This window comes from Accipiter gentilis, chromosome 21, assembly GCF_929443795.1.
Source record: "Accipiter gentilis chromosome 21, bAccGen1.1, whole genome shotgun sequence".
Classification (NCBI taxonomy): Eukaryota; Metazoa; Chordata; class Aves; order Accipitriformes; family Accipitridae; genus Astur; species Astur gentilis.
This window is the reverse complement of record NC_064900.1, coordinates 4,257,414-4,276,612: the sequence shown is the minus strand read 5'-3', so window position 1 is coordinate 4,276,612 and position 19,199 is coordinate 4,257,414. Positions and strand designations below refer to the sequence as shown.

Genomic DNA, 19,199 nt, shown 5'->3' with positions numbered 1-19,199 from the left:
CCTCAGACCCCAAGGTTTCAACTAGTCTCTGGTTCCCCTAACATAGGGAACTGGTCTGGTTTCCCTAACATAGTCCTATGAGTAGACTTCAAACTGATACAAAGAGATTGCTTTGTCTTGAAGCTAGAGAGAACAACTCAGCATTTGTGCTGAGACCCTCCAGGCCTTTCCCATTAATAGATGCAGAGGGAGATAATTTTTTTCTTTGTCATGGGACTAATCCCTGAAATGTTGTATTTCCCTGTTACCAGCTTCAGAGACAGTTTATCTTCTGCATCAGTGTAGAGCTCTGTTGGTCCCAGTCTATGCCTGAGGGACTAACAGTGAAAAGGTACGGAGCAATGTGACCGAATCTCTCTGGCACCCAGACAGATTGCCTTTACCTCAGTTTTTGTATGTTGGATGTCACTCCTGAGAGGCGGTAGATCCCATCCACGATGCCATGAGTCTCAATGAACTCTGCACAGCTCTTCAGCACGTAGGGGACTAGGAGAGAAAAGCAAGGCAAGATGCCCAATGAATACACACTGAGAACTTCCAAAAGTCACCACAGAGGAGACAGTTTCATGAAACAACAGCAGTGGCTCTCTGCAGATGCAGGGAAGGGTACAGCAATGGGAGAAATACAGGGCAAACCAAAAATAAACCCCACAAAGTGGCCGTAGCCAATTTGCAAAGTGAGTATATACTATGGTTGTGCCATGCCACGCTCACCGACGTGTGACAATGACTGACCCTGAAGTCACAGAAACATTATGGGAAGAAAGGTAGGGTTTCTCTCTCTCCCTTTTTCTTTTCTTTCCAGAAAATAAGCAATTTCATTCTAATTGAAAGCATGAGGTAAAGCATGAGGTCCTGGGAACCTCCCCCCTCCTCAAGATAGAGCTCCAGCCTCGCTGAATTGTGCCAAAAGGTCTGATTGGCTTGGATAAAAATCAGAGAAGCATTCACACTTCCATATAAGCCTACATACCCACAGTTTAGTGCTCATAAACTCCCACAGAGGGGGTATAAAGTTCAAATATTGACTAGATCTGCACACTGACAAAATCTGACATTGGCTTCAAAAGAACTCCATGAACGTAACCAGCCAAAGACTTAACCAGCCTTAAAGCTGAGAGGAGCCTGAGGCACAACATTTACATCCAGACTTGGACCCAAAGCGTATGTTTATATTTTCCCCATTATATAGGTATAGGAAACCCTCATCCTCTTGGTCAGACCAAGCCTCCCTGTCCCCAGTACTATAACAACCCTAGCTATAATAATAACAGTAAGAGAGCCCTTCCTTATTAGGTGCTAGAAACTACTGTGTATTTAATGCAATGCTTCACACAGCCATAAGCACAAAAGTCAGTAAATGCAGAAGTTAAAGTTTCCCACTGTAATGCTGACTCTGCCGCACTGCGCATTCGGAGAGCTGTATGGAAGAAAACAGACTAAGCCATACATTTGACTGGAAAGCCAGGCCCAGCAATTACTGCATCTTTGTGACACTACAGATAACGCCTCTGGCTGGACCTTCTCTGAGCTCTTCTGCTTGAAGTTCAGGACCATAATGACATATTAACGTATGCTTCATCGGGCAGCATCCAAAGACAGAACTCCAAGGACAGCCTGAACAAAAACCAGCTGGTATGTTGTATTTCTTATGGGTGCCACTGAGGCCAGAGCCAGTTCATGAGTGGACTTGCCCGTACCAAGCGGCCCAGGGCACAGGCTCTGGTGTGGAGGAGTCCCAAGCTGGTGCCTACCTCAGTGACACGCTATTACTGAGTCCAGTCGGTCAGGGAAATGCTACCCTTCTGCCTCCCAACTCTTACCAAGGGAGGTAAAGAGGTCCTTCTTGTGTGTCCCTTCTCTTCTCTTTCGGCGAACTCAAATGCAGGAATACAGAAAGTGCCAGTGATTACTTGGAAGCCTGATTGGTCCAAACAGACTAATTCTCCTCAGTTAGAGGAGCCTCTCCAAAACAACAGGCAAAATTTGACTTTAAGGTTTTTTTGAGTAGGCATTCATAACGCAAGTACATTAGTCATGCTGTGTCACACTCAAAGCCCTTGGGCTGATTTTTAAGACCCTCAAGTTGCTGGGCTAAGAGTAACAGCAGAACTTCTGGCAGGGACCCTAGCCTACTACAACAACAATGTTCATGGGAAACCATGAAATCGCCAAGAGAACAGGTAAAGTCTACAGAGTCAAAGGTTTCTCCACGGCAGACACAGAGCTATAGGATTCTCTCCTCAAGGACTTTTGAGGAGAAGGCACATCAGTGCCTTCCAGAAGGAACATGGGAAGCATGCCTTCCAGTGCCTACAGCACCTACTTCCTAAGAGGACTAGATAATGTGGAAGGAGACAGAGCAAAAGCAAAGTACAAAATTTCCTTAAAATCCTGCCAAGAAAAGCCCAAGTGACACATCAAGAAAGAAGACCTTCCTATCTCTGAGTAAGACCTGATTATCTGTAACTGCAGTAGGGAACTCAGATCATATGATGATGAGCATGCAAAAATAAAAAGAAGGAAAGGCAAATGACTCAGGCCTCTTCTTCGTTTCTGGCTGGTCAGGCTGTACCATCTTTGTGGCAGGAGCTATCTATACATGGAATATTAAGATTTCCTTCTTGGTAGAGGGCTCTGGGAATAAATCTAATGTAAACAGCAAAAATGAAAGCTAGACAGATCCATGTTCACTTCAGATCTGTTTGGGTGGGAGAATGGGTGAACCACTCCATGCTACCTGGCAAAAGAAGAATTAATGGAACAGAAAACTTATTTGATCAGGACAGCCACGTGACAAAGTTTGTTGAAAAATTAAACAGTCTTTCGTTTAGACAGACTTCATACACTGGAGCCTAGCTGCCCCAAAAATGGGCTCCATGCCCACAGTGCCCTTTATTAAATACTTTTTAAAAACCTCAGTGTTAAGAATAAGCACACCAACTAAAAATGCATATACTGATGTTTGTTGTGACTAATTTGATCTCTTGAAAGTAAGAGCTATTAAATCACACTATTTTTTTGCTGAGTTTTAAGTTTCCTTGGGACAAATTAGGTCAAGAGGCCTCAGGCAGGTAAGCAAACCTCTTATACACAAACCAGAGAAGGCTAGATCCATCTGTTGAGGACTGGTAAGCAAAAAAGGGGCCTGAGGAGAATAATCTGTAGCAAACATATAAAATTCAACCCATTTTTAAAAGTGGGTGAAGGCTCCACGGTAGAGGCAACCTGTAGACTACAGATAGACAATATGCACCAAGCTCTGCCAGTATCTCTTACTTCAGCCCTGCAGCCTTCCCTGCTTTTCCAGCCCTGGGCTTCTAACATATCTCTGCCAGTGCCCTTCACTCATCATGTACATGCTTTCCTGCAGTACCAGGTCTTTGGCTCTTATGAAGAGAAACATCCAGTTATGCCAAAATGTGTGGTGGTTTTCTGATGTCAAAAAAAATCCCACATAGGACACGTTTCACTTGCAACCAAAAATTATGGACTTTGACCTCAGATCTCTGGAGGTGAAGGGACTGCATTAGCTTCCTGCAAAGCAAGTCCCTAAATGTGGCACTTGTACGAAACTGGGGCACAATAAATGTTTTCTTTGAGCAGAACCTGCAGCTCTGAAATTCCTGAGCAGCTCTGATCTCCTACAAAGCGGAGTCTTTGGGGCACTTGGGGGAGGTGAGGTTAGAGCGGCAGTGAGCAGCTCCCTCCCACTTCCAGGCATTTCTGAGGTGGTTTAATTACTTCAGACGTGGCTCCTGATGAACCAGAACAAAGGCTGTGATCAACCCTAAATGCAGGGAGGTACAGACTCTAGCATGTGCTTTACAACAGGACTTTATCGGCGTTACGGGGTACATGTAAATCACAAAGCCGGGTTTCTCCTGAAGGAAGATTGGATGTGGATGGGGATTTGTAGCAGCGGCTATGTGTGTATGTGCAGGCACAGAAAGGGGTGGGTGGGGGGGTGTCCAATCTTGACACTTCTATAATTAAAACTGGGCTAGCGGCTTAGAAGTTGGAAGAGGCAGCTGGTGTCACACAGACCCTGCTTGTTCTGCCAGACAGCCAAACTGTCCTCGTTTAAAACTACAATAGAAACCAGATGGAGGAGGAGAAGAGAGCATGGAGCAAGGCATCAGTCAGAAGGGAAATTGAGTTATAAACATACTGCACACAAAAGACAATACTTCTCTTCCCCTAGACAAAAATAAACCAGAAGGGCTGTCGCAGTAACTTGTTCCACTCTCACTGGCTATCACCTCCGAGCTCAGTGTACACAGACATTCACCTTCACCGGGGTCTTTTCCATGACCACAGCTCATGCCACCTCCTTTACACGTGTGCTACTCCTGCCACGTCATGTATCATGCCTCCCTCCCCTTCTGATCCCTCTGGCTTCCAGCGCCAGCAATGGGCACTGAGCGTCTCACCCCCCAGCATTGCTGGGATGGCAGTGGGGGGTCTCCCTTCTCCTATTTCTTCCCAGCCATGCTGCCACCACCCACCAAACCTCCCCACCAGCAAGCAAGGTGCTCATTCTTCGCCTGCCTGACAAAGGTGTCATCTGGCACAAGGCTGAGCATTTTGGATAAAAGCCGGGGAGACCTTTGAGCATGTACCTAAGCAAGTCACTAAGCAGCTCAAGAAGGAGGGGACACTAGGAAGAGAAGGAGTCACCCCATCCAAGGACCAGTGGGAGGATCGTCTCCTGGCCTCCCACCAAAGCCAGCAAAGAGTGAGAAAGACCTTGGTGCAGCAGGAGATGCAAGCAAGACCCTGTGGCCTTCAGTGCTGTCTTCTAGAAGAAACTCTTAGTCTCCATGGGCTACAGAAGGACCTCAGAGAGGAGGTCGCTAAGTCAGCCACCCTAACCAGTCAGTGTGAATACTGTCCAGTAAGACTGTGCTTAAAGTTAGCTAACTTGGACTGGGACATATGTTCAGGGTACACTGGACTGAACTGGACTGAATAGCGGCAGGCTTCATTTTTGTCTTTATCCTTCTCTTGTTCTCTGAGAGGGCTCCTTGCAAGAACAAAAATCAGTGACAGAGCTACTCAGGTCCTCCTTAGAGTTTGGTTTATGCCACATGGAGGAGGTTTCACATACTTTCTAATTTTATTTTAATTCTAGTTCAAGTAACGGGAGGATAAATGCAAACCTTTCATTTCACCTGAAACACCAACTTTTTGATGTTTGACTTGCAGGAAATCATTTGGGTTTTGTTTTTAGGGTTTTTTTATTTTCTCCCAAAATCAAATCCTGCTCCATAAAAAATGTTTTGGGCATTTTTATTTCAGCATTTTGGTTTTGTTACGTAGTAGTGTTTTTTTAAATTGTCTTTCATTGCCCTCAATACCAGTACATGCTTCCTATCATGCTATGTCAATAGCATGACAATAAAGGTCAAAATAGTCTCTTGTTTCAATTTAAATGACTAAATTAGGAAATATTTCCTCCTAAAAACTAAGTGTTTCAGTCTGCACCAAGCAAGATTTGTTATTTTGTACAAACAAAAATAACAAAACATTACACGTTTTAGAACATTCTAATATATTAACTTGGCCTCCTAATCACAGGAAAGGAACAACATTGTATAAATGGCAACATACTTGAGAGTCAGTATCTCTAATGTGATGTTTTTCTGCATTTCCTGATGCTTCCTACTTTAAATCATGAGCTTTAATGCTGATTCACTAGAATTTTTTTTTTTTTTTTTTTTTTTTTTTTTTTTTTGCTGATCTTGTCTGAATTTTACTAGGTGTAAGGTTGGCTGAGAAACAGATTCCAGAGGAGACCAGACTGTGCTCTCCTCCCTGCAGCTCTCCTGAGCCCTGGTCCAGCACAGCAGTCATGATTCCAGTTTGCCTCCCCAATGCATACCCCTAACCCATGGCAGCTAAGGATAAATCCTGCTTTTCCCCCTGGTATCATCTCCATTGCCTTCTACCGTCTCCTTTTCAGTGGTGGCAAGGGATGGAAAGGACCATAGCATCCAAAATCACTGCAGAGGATCTCTCCTGCTCAGAGATTACGTTGGCAGAGCCGGGGAAGGGGAGGATTTGACCTGCCTGGACGTAACCGCTACAAGGACAAACAGAAGGCTTCAGTCTCCAGGATGTCTATGCATACTTTTCAGCAGGACTAAATGCATTTTACAGAAGAAGAAAAAATAAACCGCCTCACCATCAAATACCAGTGTTTAGTTTGGCTGTTAACGCTGAGCTACCACAACCCCCTCCATGCACACACACACCTGTGTTTGAATAGCATGAGATAGCTAAACACCACCAAACAGGCTTAAAACTCCTCGCCTCTTCCCCTTTAGCTGCCATGAACACAGTTAAAAAAAAGACAAATAGCTGGCACCGAGGTGATCCTGTCTGCATGGACAGCACAACTGAATCACCATGTAAGTCACAGGCTTAATTTTTTTTTTTCCTTTCTACTTCTGTGGGAAATGTCTCTGCAATGTCACGAAGGTTAGCACAACAGTGCCGGTCCCTGTGAAGAAAGCACCGTCCTGAACACAGTTGTGATCCTGGTGGGCAAAGACATAGGCAAAACGGATCTTGAATCTGTCAGATGCTGCGAGTCATCACCCTCCATGGCCTGCGTGGGAAGTGGAAATGCTGAGCACTGTTTGGGATGTGGCACGCTGATTTCAAGCGCATGCATTTCAACACAGCCTGCAGGCCCAGCGTGAGTTTGAATGAAGTCAATGGCACCACTAGCAAGGGGGTTTTTCCCATTGATATTATACCCAGCTTACATCTCACGTATCTAAATAAGATGCGTAGGAACACCTGATTTTTCCAGAGCAGATCTGACAACTGTGATGTTCCAGGCAGAAATGAAACAGCCTGTGGCAGACCTGGCCAGCTCATCGACAACACACATCAAAGAAAGCCTAAGAGAAAGCACTGCACAAGCAGACATCGAGTGCTGACTCTCAACCCCGGCGGTCACCGTGCCCTTCTGAAACGTGACTAGTACCTTGATATAGCTGGCAAATTCTGTCATGCAGGCACTTTTGAAAAGAGGTTGTACTAAATACTAGAATAGTTTTGTTAGGAAAACATCCTGCTGTGGGTTTCCTGAAAAAAAAACCCAGATAACCGAACAGGATATCTCCACTCCTGATTTTTATGACTCTGTGATACAGCCACCCTGGAAAACAGCGGCTTAGGTTCTGCAGGGCAGGTCAATGAGCTGTGCACGTCCTCAGCTAGCCACCTGAATCCTAACAACTCTGATCCACAGCAGATTAGGGTGGATATTGTATAGCGTTTTGTTCAACACAGCACAAGCAATTGAGGTAATTAATTCTGGAGGCAGGAGTAACAGGACAATTTATGCGGTTTCAGAAAAGAAACTCGGGTATAAGCATAGAAAAGATCAGAATAGTTTTGAAACTGCATATATTGAATTGACCTCTATCTCCAGAAATGCCTAGATACTATGAGGATAAGCAGGCTATAAGACGGGAATTCTGCCATAACCTTGTTTCTGACGACACATACTAAAACCACTACCAAATCCAAAGGCTGTGTCAGCACTGATGGAGGGCAGGAGTGAGCGGCGCACTGCTCACGGGAGCTGGGAGAAGCAGCCTGCAAGGGAAGAGTGCAGGTAAGTGTTGAGTGCTGGGATGGACAGACAGTGATGTAGCCTCCAGCTGAAGCCTCTGGAGTGCCTGCTGTCTTTCATCCAGATCAATAAACAAGCTGATGGACTGCAGGTGTCACACTGTATCATGTTTTCTTTCCTTTCTCCGCTCTCTTCTTAAGCGTGGACACCAATGTAAGCTGTGCGAAGCTACTTAACTGATGGCAACAAAGCAAGGAAAATATATGGACTTCATAAGTTTTTTCCTCAACAGATTTTGACCTATATATTTTCATTTACAAGAGCTTCAGAAGCAAGTTAGAAAACGAACAATGCACAGTCTCCACCTTTTACCTGAGCCTGCCAGCTGATGCAGACTTGCTCAGTTTCTTACAGTTCCAAAATTACTCTGGAGGTAACTTGTAAGCTATTACACCCATTTCTTGACTGTAAAAAGAGTGTAGAAACCAACACCTCCGTTGACACATGGGAATTCTTACATGGGATTCTTAGGATGCCAGAATCTGGAGAAAGGCAATTCAAGGGGATCAACGCATACTCCCTACCTGGCTGTCAGTGTTAGTTTGTTCCTTATTTCCTTCTGACTCAGACTTTGGTGTGCCAGGCAATAGGGATCCAGGCTTCTCTTTATAAGGAAGCCTTTTGGGGCTGTTTGTTAGAAAGAAAGTCTTGATGTGCATCTGAAAAATACCAGCTAGTTAAACAGTTTTGAAATCCTTTGTACTGTGCCTTTCACAAACACCACTTCCATACACTGAAATCTATAGGAATCTCTATAGAATAAAGAATTTGTCTGTACTTTCTATGCTGTTCTGTCATGCTATCTCACTGTTAGACAGATCCTTATTCCACTTTCATAACGATGGCATGCTGGTGACAAAGAAACTAACTCCCAAATAAATGCTCTTGGAAGGCTTCAGGAAAAATGAGGCTGCTGTTATCCTGCTGATGAAGAGACAGGGTGAAGGAAGGAGCTCATGAACTCTGGTGCTGCAGCAAAGTGGGCTGCTCTGCAGTTCTCTCTGCTGTTCTTTCCCAGGAAATTTCTGTTGTCCCTCTGAACATGCAAAGATAGGCTGGAGGGCTGTCAGCACTCACAGTTCTCCTTCCACGCTTGCTGCACAGCAAGTCATTTACAAGCCTATATGACAGCCATTCCCAAGCTTTCAAGCACACATCCAACTGTGCCAGCTAATGCAGAACGGCAGTGCCAATGAGCTCAGGTGTGTGAAAGCAAAAGCAGGGTCCAATCACCCCACTGAGAGCCCAGGTTAATGTTTGGTAGCAAGGTACAAAGTCACTGAGAAGCTGGTCCTGAACCAAGTTCTCATATGGATGAAAGAGTGCATGGCTGAATCTCACAGTACATATTTATATCTTTTCTTTTTATTTTGCTCTCTGCCACACTGATGGACTGATGCGGACTGACACTAGATTATGCAGCAATGTTCTTTCACTCAGGCTTCTCACTGATCTTGCCTCTAGGCTCTCCTAGTGAAGAGTGGACACAGCAATTTCCAGAGGTTATTCCAAATGGGCTGTTTTACGGATAGTCAACAACTTAGGGCAAAGAGCAGGGAAAATTGCTGAGGATCACTGTATATCACAGACAGACAGATGAGGAGCCTAAATACAAACCCGTAAAGGCTGCAAATGAGAAGTGAAAGGCAAATGAAAACAACCTTTTGAGAAAAAGTAAATAAGGCTTTATGATGTCAATCTGATTGAAAACAAACATGCGAGGCACTAGCAATAATCAGTCATTAGAGTTTGAAGCCAAGCAGCACAAAATCCATTCCATCTTTGCTCAGTTGCTGAGCATATATTTAGACTGAGTGTTTTCATTGCAAGGCTCTCTGGGCCTGACCCAAAGAACCGCACTCATACAAAAAAATCCCATTGAATTCAGCAGTTTTTTCCACAAGAGAAAATAAAAACAAACCTGTTTGTTCTACTCTCTCTTTACCTCTTACCATGGCTGCAAATACTAGCAAATGAGGTGCAGGAATGATAGAAGCGTTTTCACCAGCTTTACAGAAGCATAAAATGATGGTGTGAAGTGCAACTCAGTGTGGAATTAAGACTGCTGCTGGCAGCGGAAGGTCACCTAGAAATGCTCCTCCCAGCCCTGCTCAGAGGAGGATGAAAACAGGTCAGTCTTTATTTGAAGAGGATTAAGCTGTGGGTGACTCAGATTGCTGATGTTTGTCTGGTGAAACGAGGTGCTGTTCTACCCATCCTAAGAAACACCCAGGGTGTACGATCGCCACAGCCTGTGGGCTCAGTTGCTGTATCTGAGCAGCATGGAGAAAATTCTGCCAGGAGCAGCACCTGGTCAGACACACATACCTCTATACATAAATAAATGTATATCTATGTATATATCAGCATATACATGTGTGTGAATACATATATGCACATGTTTGTACATATACAAATGTATTCGTTTATGTATGTATATATGTGTGTGTGAGAGGTTTCATGTGCATTGCCGGGAAACTCTTCTTAGAGAAATAGCTTTTTCTAATAAGGTGTCAATCAAAGCCTAATACCTAAAGGTGGTATATACAGAGTCAAAAGCTGCAAAAGCCTTGCTAGGCTGATGTCATAGGTCTGGGGGATACATCACTACATGCTGGTGCTCTTGCTTGTTGAAGCTTGCTCAGCCTGCTGGAGAATAAGCCATTGCCACAGATGTTTTCCATGCTCTCCTGTCCCAGGCAAAGTGCATTTACTTAGTGCATGGCCCTGCATGTTGCTACGGTGCTGAAGGCCTTTCTGGGTGAAGTACTTACTCTCTGCCAAGGGAAGTTGTTTGTTTGGGGGTAGATTCCTCAAGCATGCAGGGATTTCTACATTAGTAAGTGCAGAACCAGTCTCAGTAGATTGGTTTCACTCAGTAGCTTAGTTAAGAAGGGTAGCTGATGGGATATGGGTCATTTTGGCTACACCTTTTCATCTCCAGACGCTTCAGTCCTCTAAAGTGTACCTTATAGCCTTGATTGCAGGGATCATATTTTCCTTTCCATACACGAGGGAGGGTAAAGAGCTCTAAAAGAAGCTGCTGAGAAGCCTGGCTCTAACATCTGGATGTGGTTCTGCACCTTCAGGGCTTCTTTCAGAAACAGCAGGGAATACAGCAGTGCTCCATCTGCCAGCCTTGTGGCAGATCAGCGCTCCACATATGTTGCAAGAGGGCAGCTTGCTCGCTCTCCAAAGCCTGAGAGAATCATCAAGGACAGCAGAGGAGGCAGAACAGCATTTGCAGATGGTGTCACACAGCCTCCTAGCCTTCTAGAGGCTGATGCTGGCCTGGATTGTTTAGAAAATATTTCCTGCCATGGTATTTGTGTCTACCTCCACCCCAGGATGTCGGCACATAATTACCGAGATGCACCCAGAGCATACGGCATGGTTTCTCCAGGGCTGACCTGCAGGGACCGTACCTCTGCAACTGCCTGTCAGAGGGGTAAGGGTATCAGAAACAGAAATTAGTTCTGTCAGAAGGTCAGTGATGAAAGGAGGCACGGTATGGCTTTTACAAGCCCTACTAAAATGGGAAAAGAAACAAAGCTGAATAAAATATTACAGCGTGATGCTATCTTCTTATTCCCCAACAGGCTTCTATCCCCTCACCTAGTAGGGATTAGACAGGAGAGATACCTATCTATACGTTACTCTTCTTTGTATTCCCAAGGCTCTTCTGCCCCCAGCGGGAGCAGTTGTCCCCATGACTTTCCTCCCCCCACAGAAAATCTCCCCAGTTCCACACGGGATACAAGCCTCTCCCTCCCCTCACCTCTCAATAAATATGCATGCCAGGGGTTATCAAGCTGAGGGTCATTCTCAGTGCTAACGATGGAAAAAAAAAGCAATATCCAGCTGTTACTAAAGTAGTAAATCTAGTCACTTCGCAATTGTGCTCCTCAGTTTCCAAGCCCCCCAACAGATTCCTGATATATTCCATATTTTGCTCTTTATTTTGTTTTCCATTTGGCACAGGACAGGCTCCAAACCAGTGTGAAGAAAAACAACCTTTTTTTTTTTTTTTTTTTTTTTTTAACCCCCCTTTTTTCGGTCCTTTTTTCACCACGCTATCTCTGCTCCAAGTCAGGCCAGGTAGCGCTTATCATTTCCTTTGCACTGCAAACACCAGCGTGCATGAGTTTCCTGCCGGCGAGTCCTAAACCTTAAGCTGACATTGTTTTCAAGGTCCCTCTCGCTTGGAGGCAGGAGCAGCTCTGCCGCACAGCGCTTCCTGTTGATGTCAGGCCCCTCTTCCTCCCACTCTTCCTCCCAAAGCAAATGGGCTTCCTGCCGGCATCTGTGTCCTTTTCCATGAGGACTAGCAGGAGCCATTTTCCTACACAGCGGCCGGGGAAAAAAAAAAAAGAAAAGAAAAGCTAGCGGAGACAGGGATATAATGGGGAGGAGCAGGGGTGGATGGTTTTTTTTCCTAGCAATGTTGAAGAACATCTGGGGCCTCTCTCAAGGAGGAGGAGAGAGAAGAGATAAGAGTTCAAAACAATAGAGCTATGTCTCAGGGATGCCGGTATTTGCAAGTACCAGAGAAATCACTTATTAGCAGAGAACATCAGAGACTAATTACAGCTGCCGCTTTCCCACTGCTAAGGAATGTAAGCTCACAAAAGAAAAGCTACAGCCACGGCCCCCATGCTCCAGCAGCGCTGTCATAAGCTGTGGGAGATGCCAAGACCTTTACGCTAGACCGTTGCCTTCATTTTTATTCTTTCAAATGGAGGATTCTCTACCGTTGCCAGCACTGTTTCATCAACAGTGGAGAAACAAACTGGACGGCAATTGCAGAACACGGCTTATGCCAAGCTGAAGCATTTCAGCTTCACCAACTGCCATTGCATGAGCCACTGCCCCAGCAGAGCAGGGAAAACCTAACCAGACGCCATTTTGGACCTCCCCTGGTCCATGGCGTTTGAGGTTTGCATCTGTCCCATTGGAGAAGCTGATGGGCTTGTCCCAACTCCCACCAGGAGGTTATCAGTTTGCTGCACAGTGTAAGAAACATCCTGGGAACGTGTGATTATGGGCTCCATCATGGTGGGGACACACAACAGGGCAGAGCGTGAGGAGCACAGCCAGCCGTGGCCGCGGCATTGCCTGCCTTCCACAGCGTTTCAGCCACGTGGCTCCCACGGCATCCCGCACAGGGCAAGGAGCTGGCTTGCGTTAGGTCATGTTCCCCTCCAAGCAGAGGTTTCCCGTGACTGGGGAAATAGAGTCCTCCAGCATTTTCTATACCACATCTAAAACTATAGCCAAACAGGTTGGAGTGGGGAGGGGTCTACTAAGGGGTCCCTAGCAATAACCAGAACAGGACCTTTCCCTCAGACTCTCAGCTGCTGCTCCTGATGGTCCTCCGGGATGAGTTTCATGTGTATTTCAATAAAATGTATTGTTATAATGTGATTTTTCTCCTCCTTTTCCTATCTGATGCCTGGTCATCTTCCTATGTCACTGTAGGAACTAAGCAAAGGGTTACACTTCCAATCTCTGGCCATAAACTGCCACGGAAGCTGACAAAATTACTCCAGCCTCATGCAACTGTAGCCAGCAGCAGATGTGGCCCCAAGTCCGGCAGAGCCAGCGGAGTTGCAAGGGAGTGAACTGGGGCTTAGTTTTCTTCACAAGAAGAAATTCTTACTCAAGGTGCAATTGCAAAATCTTGACAGCTGGTGCGGGTGGAAGATGCAAAGAAAAAAGAGACCACCTACGTTCTCACAGCAGAAGCTGGCCAGGGCTGCCAAAATTCACAGCGCTGATATTTAAGCAAGCATTCCCAGCCCTAGAAGATGCACCCTGCATGGCTAAACACAGCTGGAGCTGTGCCATTGCTCGCACACGGGGATGGGGGACCGGGAGAGGACATGTCCCTCCACTTTTTAGGGAGCTCCAGCTTACACATTGTCAATGGCTTTTCTGAAAGTTGCCTATCAGCTGGCAGTGCCAGCTAAAACCTGTGAGGGCTTTGCAGGATGGGGCCCCGTTTCCAAAGCTGCTCTGAGAATAAAACTTTGACGAAAGAGCACGCAAGAGAGACGGGCTCCGCCGAGCTCACATTTTCCTATCACGCTCTCCCTCTCTTTTAGTACGGCTTGCTATTCGTGAATGAATTACCTCAATCCCTCTTAAGCAATATACTGACCAGGAAAAGGGCGTGGGGATTATTAATGGAAAAATCCTTGAATCTTTTAGCCCTGTAGCATGGCTACAGTTACAAGGAAAACAGGATACCACGCTGCATATGGGGAGGAGGAAGAGAAAAGGAGCAGAAACTCTAATGATCTACAGGGACTGACTCGCAAGGAAGAACAAAGTGGCAGTGGTAAATAGGCACAGCTGGCCCAAATTACCAGGAGAGAAACGAATGCGCACAATAGCGGTCTGCACGGCGTGCAAATACCACGGAGGGAAAGGGCTTGCTCGATGATCAAGGGGTTGTAACTAGGAGTGACTGAATGAAATTATGAGGGGAAATTTAGGTTGAATGGTAGGAAAAACCTCCTAAGAGTGAGACACAGTATCATGTAGAATTGCCTTCTCAAGGGAGGGGGTGGGAGCCACGCTGCCTGGTTATTTAAAATTAGGCAGGAGATTACTCTGAAGGGAACAGTCCTCCATGAGCTGTTGTGACAAAGGCAAAACAATCTTGCCAGCCTTCCCGTGTTGTTATCAGGCAATGCCTTTTAAACCACAGTGAGATCCCCTGGAAGAGCTTGCTGTGTTAATTATAAAGGAAAGCATATAGTGCCAGCACTCACTACAACAAGGGACAACCGCAACCAGCAGCTGGAGTTTAAATTGGATACTAAAGCATGCGGGAAGAAAGGCTACTTGAAAACCTTCCAGTAGAATGATTTTCCAGTGGGAAAGTGTGCATTTCACAGGATCAAAATGGTTCACCAGAACACAGGGATTCAGTTTGATTTTCTCAACCAAAGGAATACTCCCATATATTGTTTCTAGAAGGTGAGATATGTTCACTTCCATATCATTATTTTCAACTTAATGTAACCTTTTGGAGAATTTTTATTTAGGGAAAGTTTCTGCTTTTTTATTCCAATTCCACATGAAAGGAAGTCTTGCGGTATGGGAAGATGGAGCACAGTGCAAAACAGGAACCGGCTATAATGGATATCAAGTGATATCATCAATGACTGGCTAGTGTTTGCTCCTCTCTGTACACTTCTGAGGACAGCAGACCGTTCTTTGCAAGCTGAAGCCCAGAAATTGTGTGTGTTTCTCGTCAATGAACAAGAGAAAAAGGAGGCGAGTGTCCTAGGGTTTGCTTTTCAACCCTCGGGATACAAAAAAACCCTCATTTGAAATCTTGCTTGTATCTCACGTCCCCCATTGTGAGGATAAAACCCCAGCACAGTCTCACAGAATGTGCTTAGTTTCCGTCAGCAAAAATCTAACCCCTTGGCGAGAAGTCATGAATTAACAGAGGATAAGTATCGTTCTCATCCCATAGGTGCAAAAATGAGAAACAGAAATGAGTTGGCAGCCTGAGGTTATGCAATGAGTTAGTGGAAGAGCTAAGGTTAGAGCCCATGGTTTTGATTCCCGCTCTGTAACTAAACCACACATCCAGTTTTCTTGTATCTGAACTCCTGGTAAATAGAAACTTACCTTCAAAAGTTCAGGTGTTGGTAAACCATGCAGAGATTGCAACTGGCTTGTCAGAATCACTGACCCAGAAAGTCGATTTGCAAATCTCACAGAGATGTGTTTTTCTGGGAGACAGTCAATTCTTCCCAAGCTTCTACCAAACCAGAAAGACGCTCCCTACCCAAACTTCTAGCCAAAATCTGGGCACACAGACTAAAATCTCAGAGGACATTTGAGTCAGAGATCGTCAACCAGATTCTTGGAGCAACCTTTTGGGTTGGTTGTCCTAAAAGTTAGCCTTGTACCAAAAGACCAGACTTCAGTACCCCTATGCCTAGGAATGTTCGGAACTGGATCCACACTTTGTGGCTTGGTCTCACTTCTAATTATTTTCTCTTTTTTTCCTCTTGAATGGTTCTCTCATAACTAAATACCACAGTAATGGCAAGAAGCTACCCAAGGGCTATCTGGGGAGAAACTGCATTATTTCTGATCATTTCAGGGAAGGGAGGTTGGTGGGGGGTGGGAGGGGAGGCCTGAATTCACTGGAAAAGATGTCCTGTCTGTTCACAGATCAGTTATACCAAACTTCTTGCACTCCCTGCCTTCTGACTTCTTCCGTCTCCTCAACTATCCACTGGTTTCCTTTCTTTACCTTTCATTTTCATTTCATGTGGCACTCAGTTTTCAGCATAATTTTCTTCCCACGGAGACCAAACTCAAACCCCACCTTTGGGACCTAGGCTGAGGTTTAAAATCCCTCCCCAGCAAAAAGCCACTTGGATCTGACATTTACGATTCAGGCCCATATCTTCCAACTGCAGCTCTAAACTGGATCAAAGACTTTTGTTCCTAGCTTTTGTTCCCAGCTTTTGTTCCCTTCTCTGTTCCCTTGAAATGTCAGCAAACATGATGGCTTTGTTGATGCCGTCAGGGTGGTCTGACCGCTTCCCACGCTGGGCATGCAGATTGGGTAGCCGTGAAGCAGTCAGCAATTCACTGGGTGTCTCCTCTAGGATGTTGTTGTTCCTCACACCAAGGCAGTGGCCTGAAGCAGCAACAGTGCCATGAAATCAACAGAAAACAAATCCACCTCCAGCTGCCCTGGCTCGCACAGGGACACGCAGACTGTTTGTTCCAAACCAGCAGCTGCCGATGCTGCCAGGAGGACGGGAAACCATGCTGGGAACTCAGGGCTCTCCTCCGATAGTGGGATAGATATCCATCCCTTCAGATGTTCCCCACTTTTTCCGGAGCAAGGCTCAAAATATATGTGTTAGTGCTGCCTCCTGACCCAACAGACTGCAGGGCTGTCAGAGCTCAGAGCCCTCACGGCTGTTCTAGCTCTATACTGATTTCCAAGTGGAAATGGTTTCTCTCAAGTCCCAGTGGGGGGACAGAGGTATGTCATACCCCGGACACTGCCTGTGACCACCCCAGATGACCCCAGGGCCGCTCTGAGATGACCTGGGACCTCGTTGGTTCCTTGATCAGCGTTGGCTGTGCTGCGAGTTGGGGACAGACAGCACTGCTGACCCATGTTGTTCCCTGCAAAGTTATAGAAGAGCCTGGGCAGAGCCCAGCAGGCTCTGCCTGAGCCATGGGAAGTACCTGCAAAAAGTTATCTGCCCACCGTCACAGCATCACAAAGCAGTTCACAGGAGGGATGGCAAAAAAGATAGGCTATGAGTCAACTACCAACCACAGGACATATTTCTCTGCCCCATCACAGGAACCACTTTTAGCCTGCACTGCCCAGTAAGGATTGCCTTAGCATCACTCCTCTGCCCACGCAAAGTGTTTGTACCGAGGAGGATCCTCAGGGCTTCCAGGATATTTGTCCTGTTCTCTCTGCTTTGCCTGTCAATATGCTGCTAAATATCGGTCATGGCCTCTCAGCTGTTCTGAAATAACGTGTTTGGCTTCAGCCTGAAGAGCCTGGGTAGCACTGCTCTGCTGCACTATCCTGCTAGCCATCATGTTAAGGATGTGATCATATTTAGGAATGAGCTGAGGGTCTTCCTGCTCTCTGCTCTGCACCTCTCAGGTTCAGCCAATCTTTTCCTACCACAATGCTTTTTTGCACTGTTTATTATTCATTTTCTCCAATTACAGCAGAAAAGGGCCCTGGCCAAAGAGGAATTTTGCAGCATGTCTCAAAAAAGATCATATTTGTCTGCAGCTTGGCTTCATTTAAGGAAGGTCATTCTGTGGTCAAGCACTCTCAAAACAGACAAAGCCTTGTCTCCAGGTCTCCAGAACCTCCAATCCAAGTACTGACATCGAAGCTTTCAATTTGAGTCCTCCTCTGATACATATCCAACCTTACCAATACTTTCTCGGCAGTCTGTCCTTCAAGAGATTTAGGCCAACACAATCTACTTCTCTTGGAGTCGATGCTACCACCATCTTCAATGCCACAACAGCGCTACCTGCTGTTGATAAATCCACCTAAAATTTGGTTCTTTTTTTCAGTCTTGACACCAGTTGTGTTCTGGTGCATTCCTTGGACTTCCCTGGAGCTCATTTGTGGCTCACTCTGGTGGTAACAGGCAAAGCATGGATGTTGCAGAAGCACTTTGTCACAGGGGAGATTCGCAAGTACCCACATCACGTAGACGTTGCTTTTGTTCTGCTGTTTCGCCAACCTAAATCATAAGCCCCTTTACGGCTGGGAACACTTGCTGTACATGCAGATTTTAAGTATTTCCACACCAGTTGGCTGCAGCATCCTAGATTTATACGAGTGTCACTGAGGTCAGAAGCTGGCCCGATGCCACGCAGCCTGTGCTTCTGGAGGAGCTCAATGGTAAAAGGCAGTATGCTGAAAAGGAGGCAAGGTGTCAGAGTGCTGCAAGGTGCTGGGAAAACTTTTCAGAGCCACAGTAACAAGCTGAAGACACCCTTTCTCTGCCAGCTTGTGAATCCCTTATACTTCTTCTGTCTCGCTGTGAGAGACCCTATGTGTTGGAGCACTTGAAAGGACACATGGGGTGCCAAGAACCCCATGCTAGGGAAAGCTTGTGATCCAATGTGCAGCCAAGGAGTATGTTCCTAACCGGATCCCTTGGCTTGTACAGCCCTGCTCCGTCCAACTTTGCCACACAGCCCTCCACATTCCCTTCTACTCCACAGCTTCATACACCAGAGGACAGCTGGGCAGGGGACATTCAGTGAGGCCAGCTGTGCCCCTGGCCCACCTGAGTGGAGTAGGAAAGGGGCTGCAGGGAGACACATCAATACAAATGCATGAAGTGTAGACACGGCCATCACGGAGTACAGACCAATGCCCTGGTCCCCTGGGCACAGATGGTCTCATGTAGAGCTAGAGCCTGGTTTCACACACAGCATTTGGGCCATCCCAGGTTTTAGGATGGTTCTGGGTAGAGATGGGAGTCAGTTGTATGAATCCCGCTCATAATGCACTACCCTTGATCTGAAATGCTGGGCATAATGGCATGATTTAGCAGCATAGTCTGGTTCATAACCCCCTTGGTTTTGCAGTATGCAAGCAGACGTTTGGGTGGATGATGACTTGTTGAACTCGGACTGGATGGGAAGATGGCAAAGTGGATGGGAGTCACAGTCAGGTGTACATCAGCAAGCTTGTCCTGCTCAGTTGCAAAAGACAGTGGCATTCCCAGTGGCCACACTTTTTAGCTGGTTTGCCTGGCTGTGACCTGAGACTCCTTTATGAATTGCATCAGGAAGGCAGCACTGGCCAACAGAACACAACAACTAATCATAAAATCCAAAGAATATCCATTATGTGCTCAGCTAGTGACATTTTAAAGCCTATAATGTTTTGCATCTGTAGTCTCCTGGCCTGTAGTATATACTCTCAGTATCTATCTACTGAGCTAGAGACAGACTCAGATAAAAACCCTGCGGCTGAACACCCTGGATTTCAGGGAAGTTGAAC

General features: G+C 46.0%; 1 protein-coding gene across 1 annotated transcript in view; it reads right to left on the bottom strand.

Annotated features, from left to right (window-relative positions):
• ARHGAP31 (Rho GTPase activating protein 31) overlaps positions 1-19,199 on the bottom strand; it is a 61,476-nt gene that overhangs the window by 24,972 nt on the left and 17,305 nt on the right. Inside the window, exon 2 of the mRNA XM_049824723.1 lies at positions 384-486. Within this exon, the coding sequence (XP_049680680.1) occupies positions 384-486 (103 nt within the window). The remainder of the gene's footprint in view (positions 1-383; positions 487-19,199) is intronic.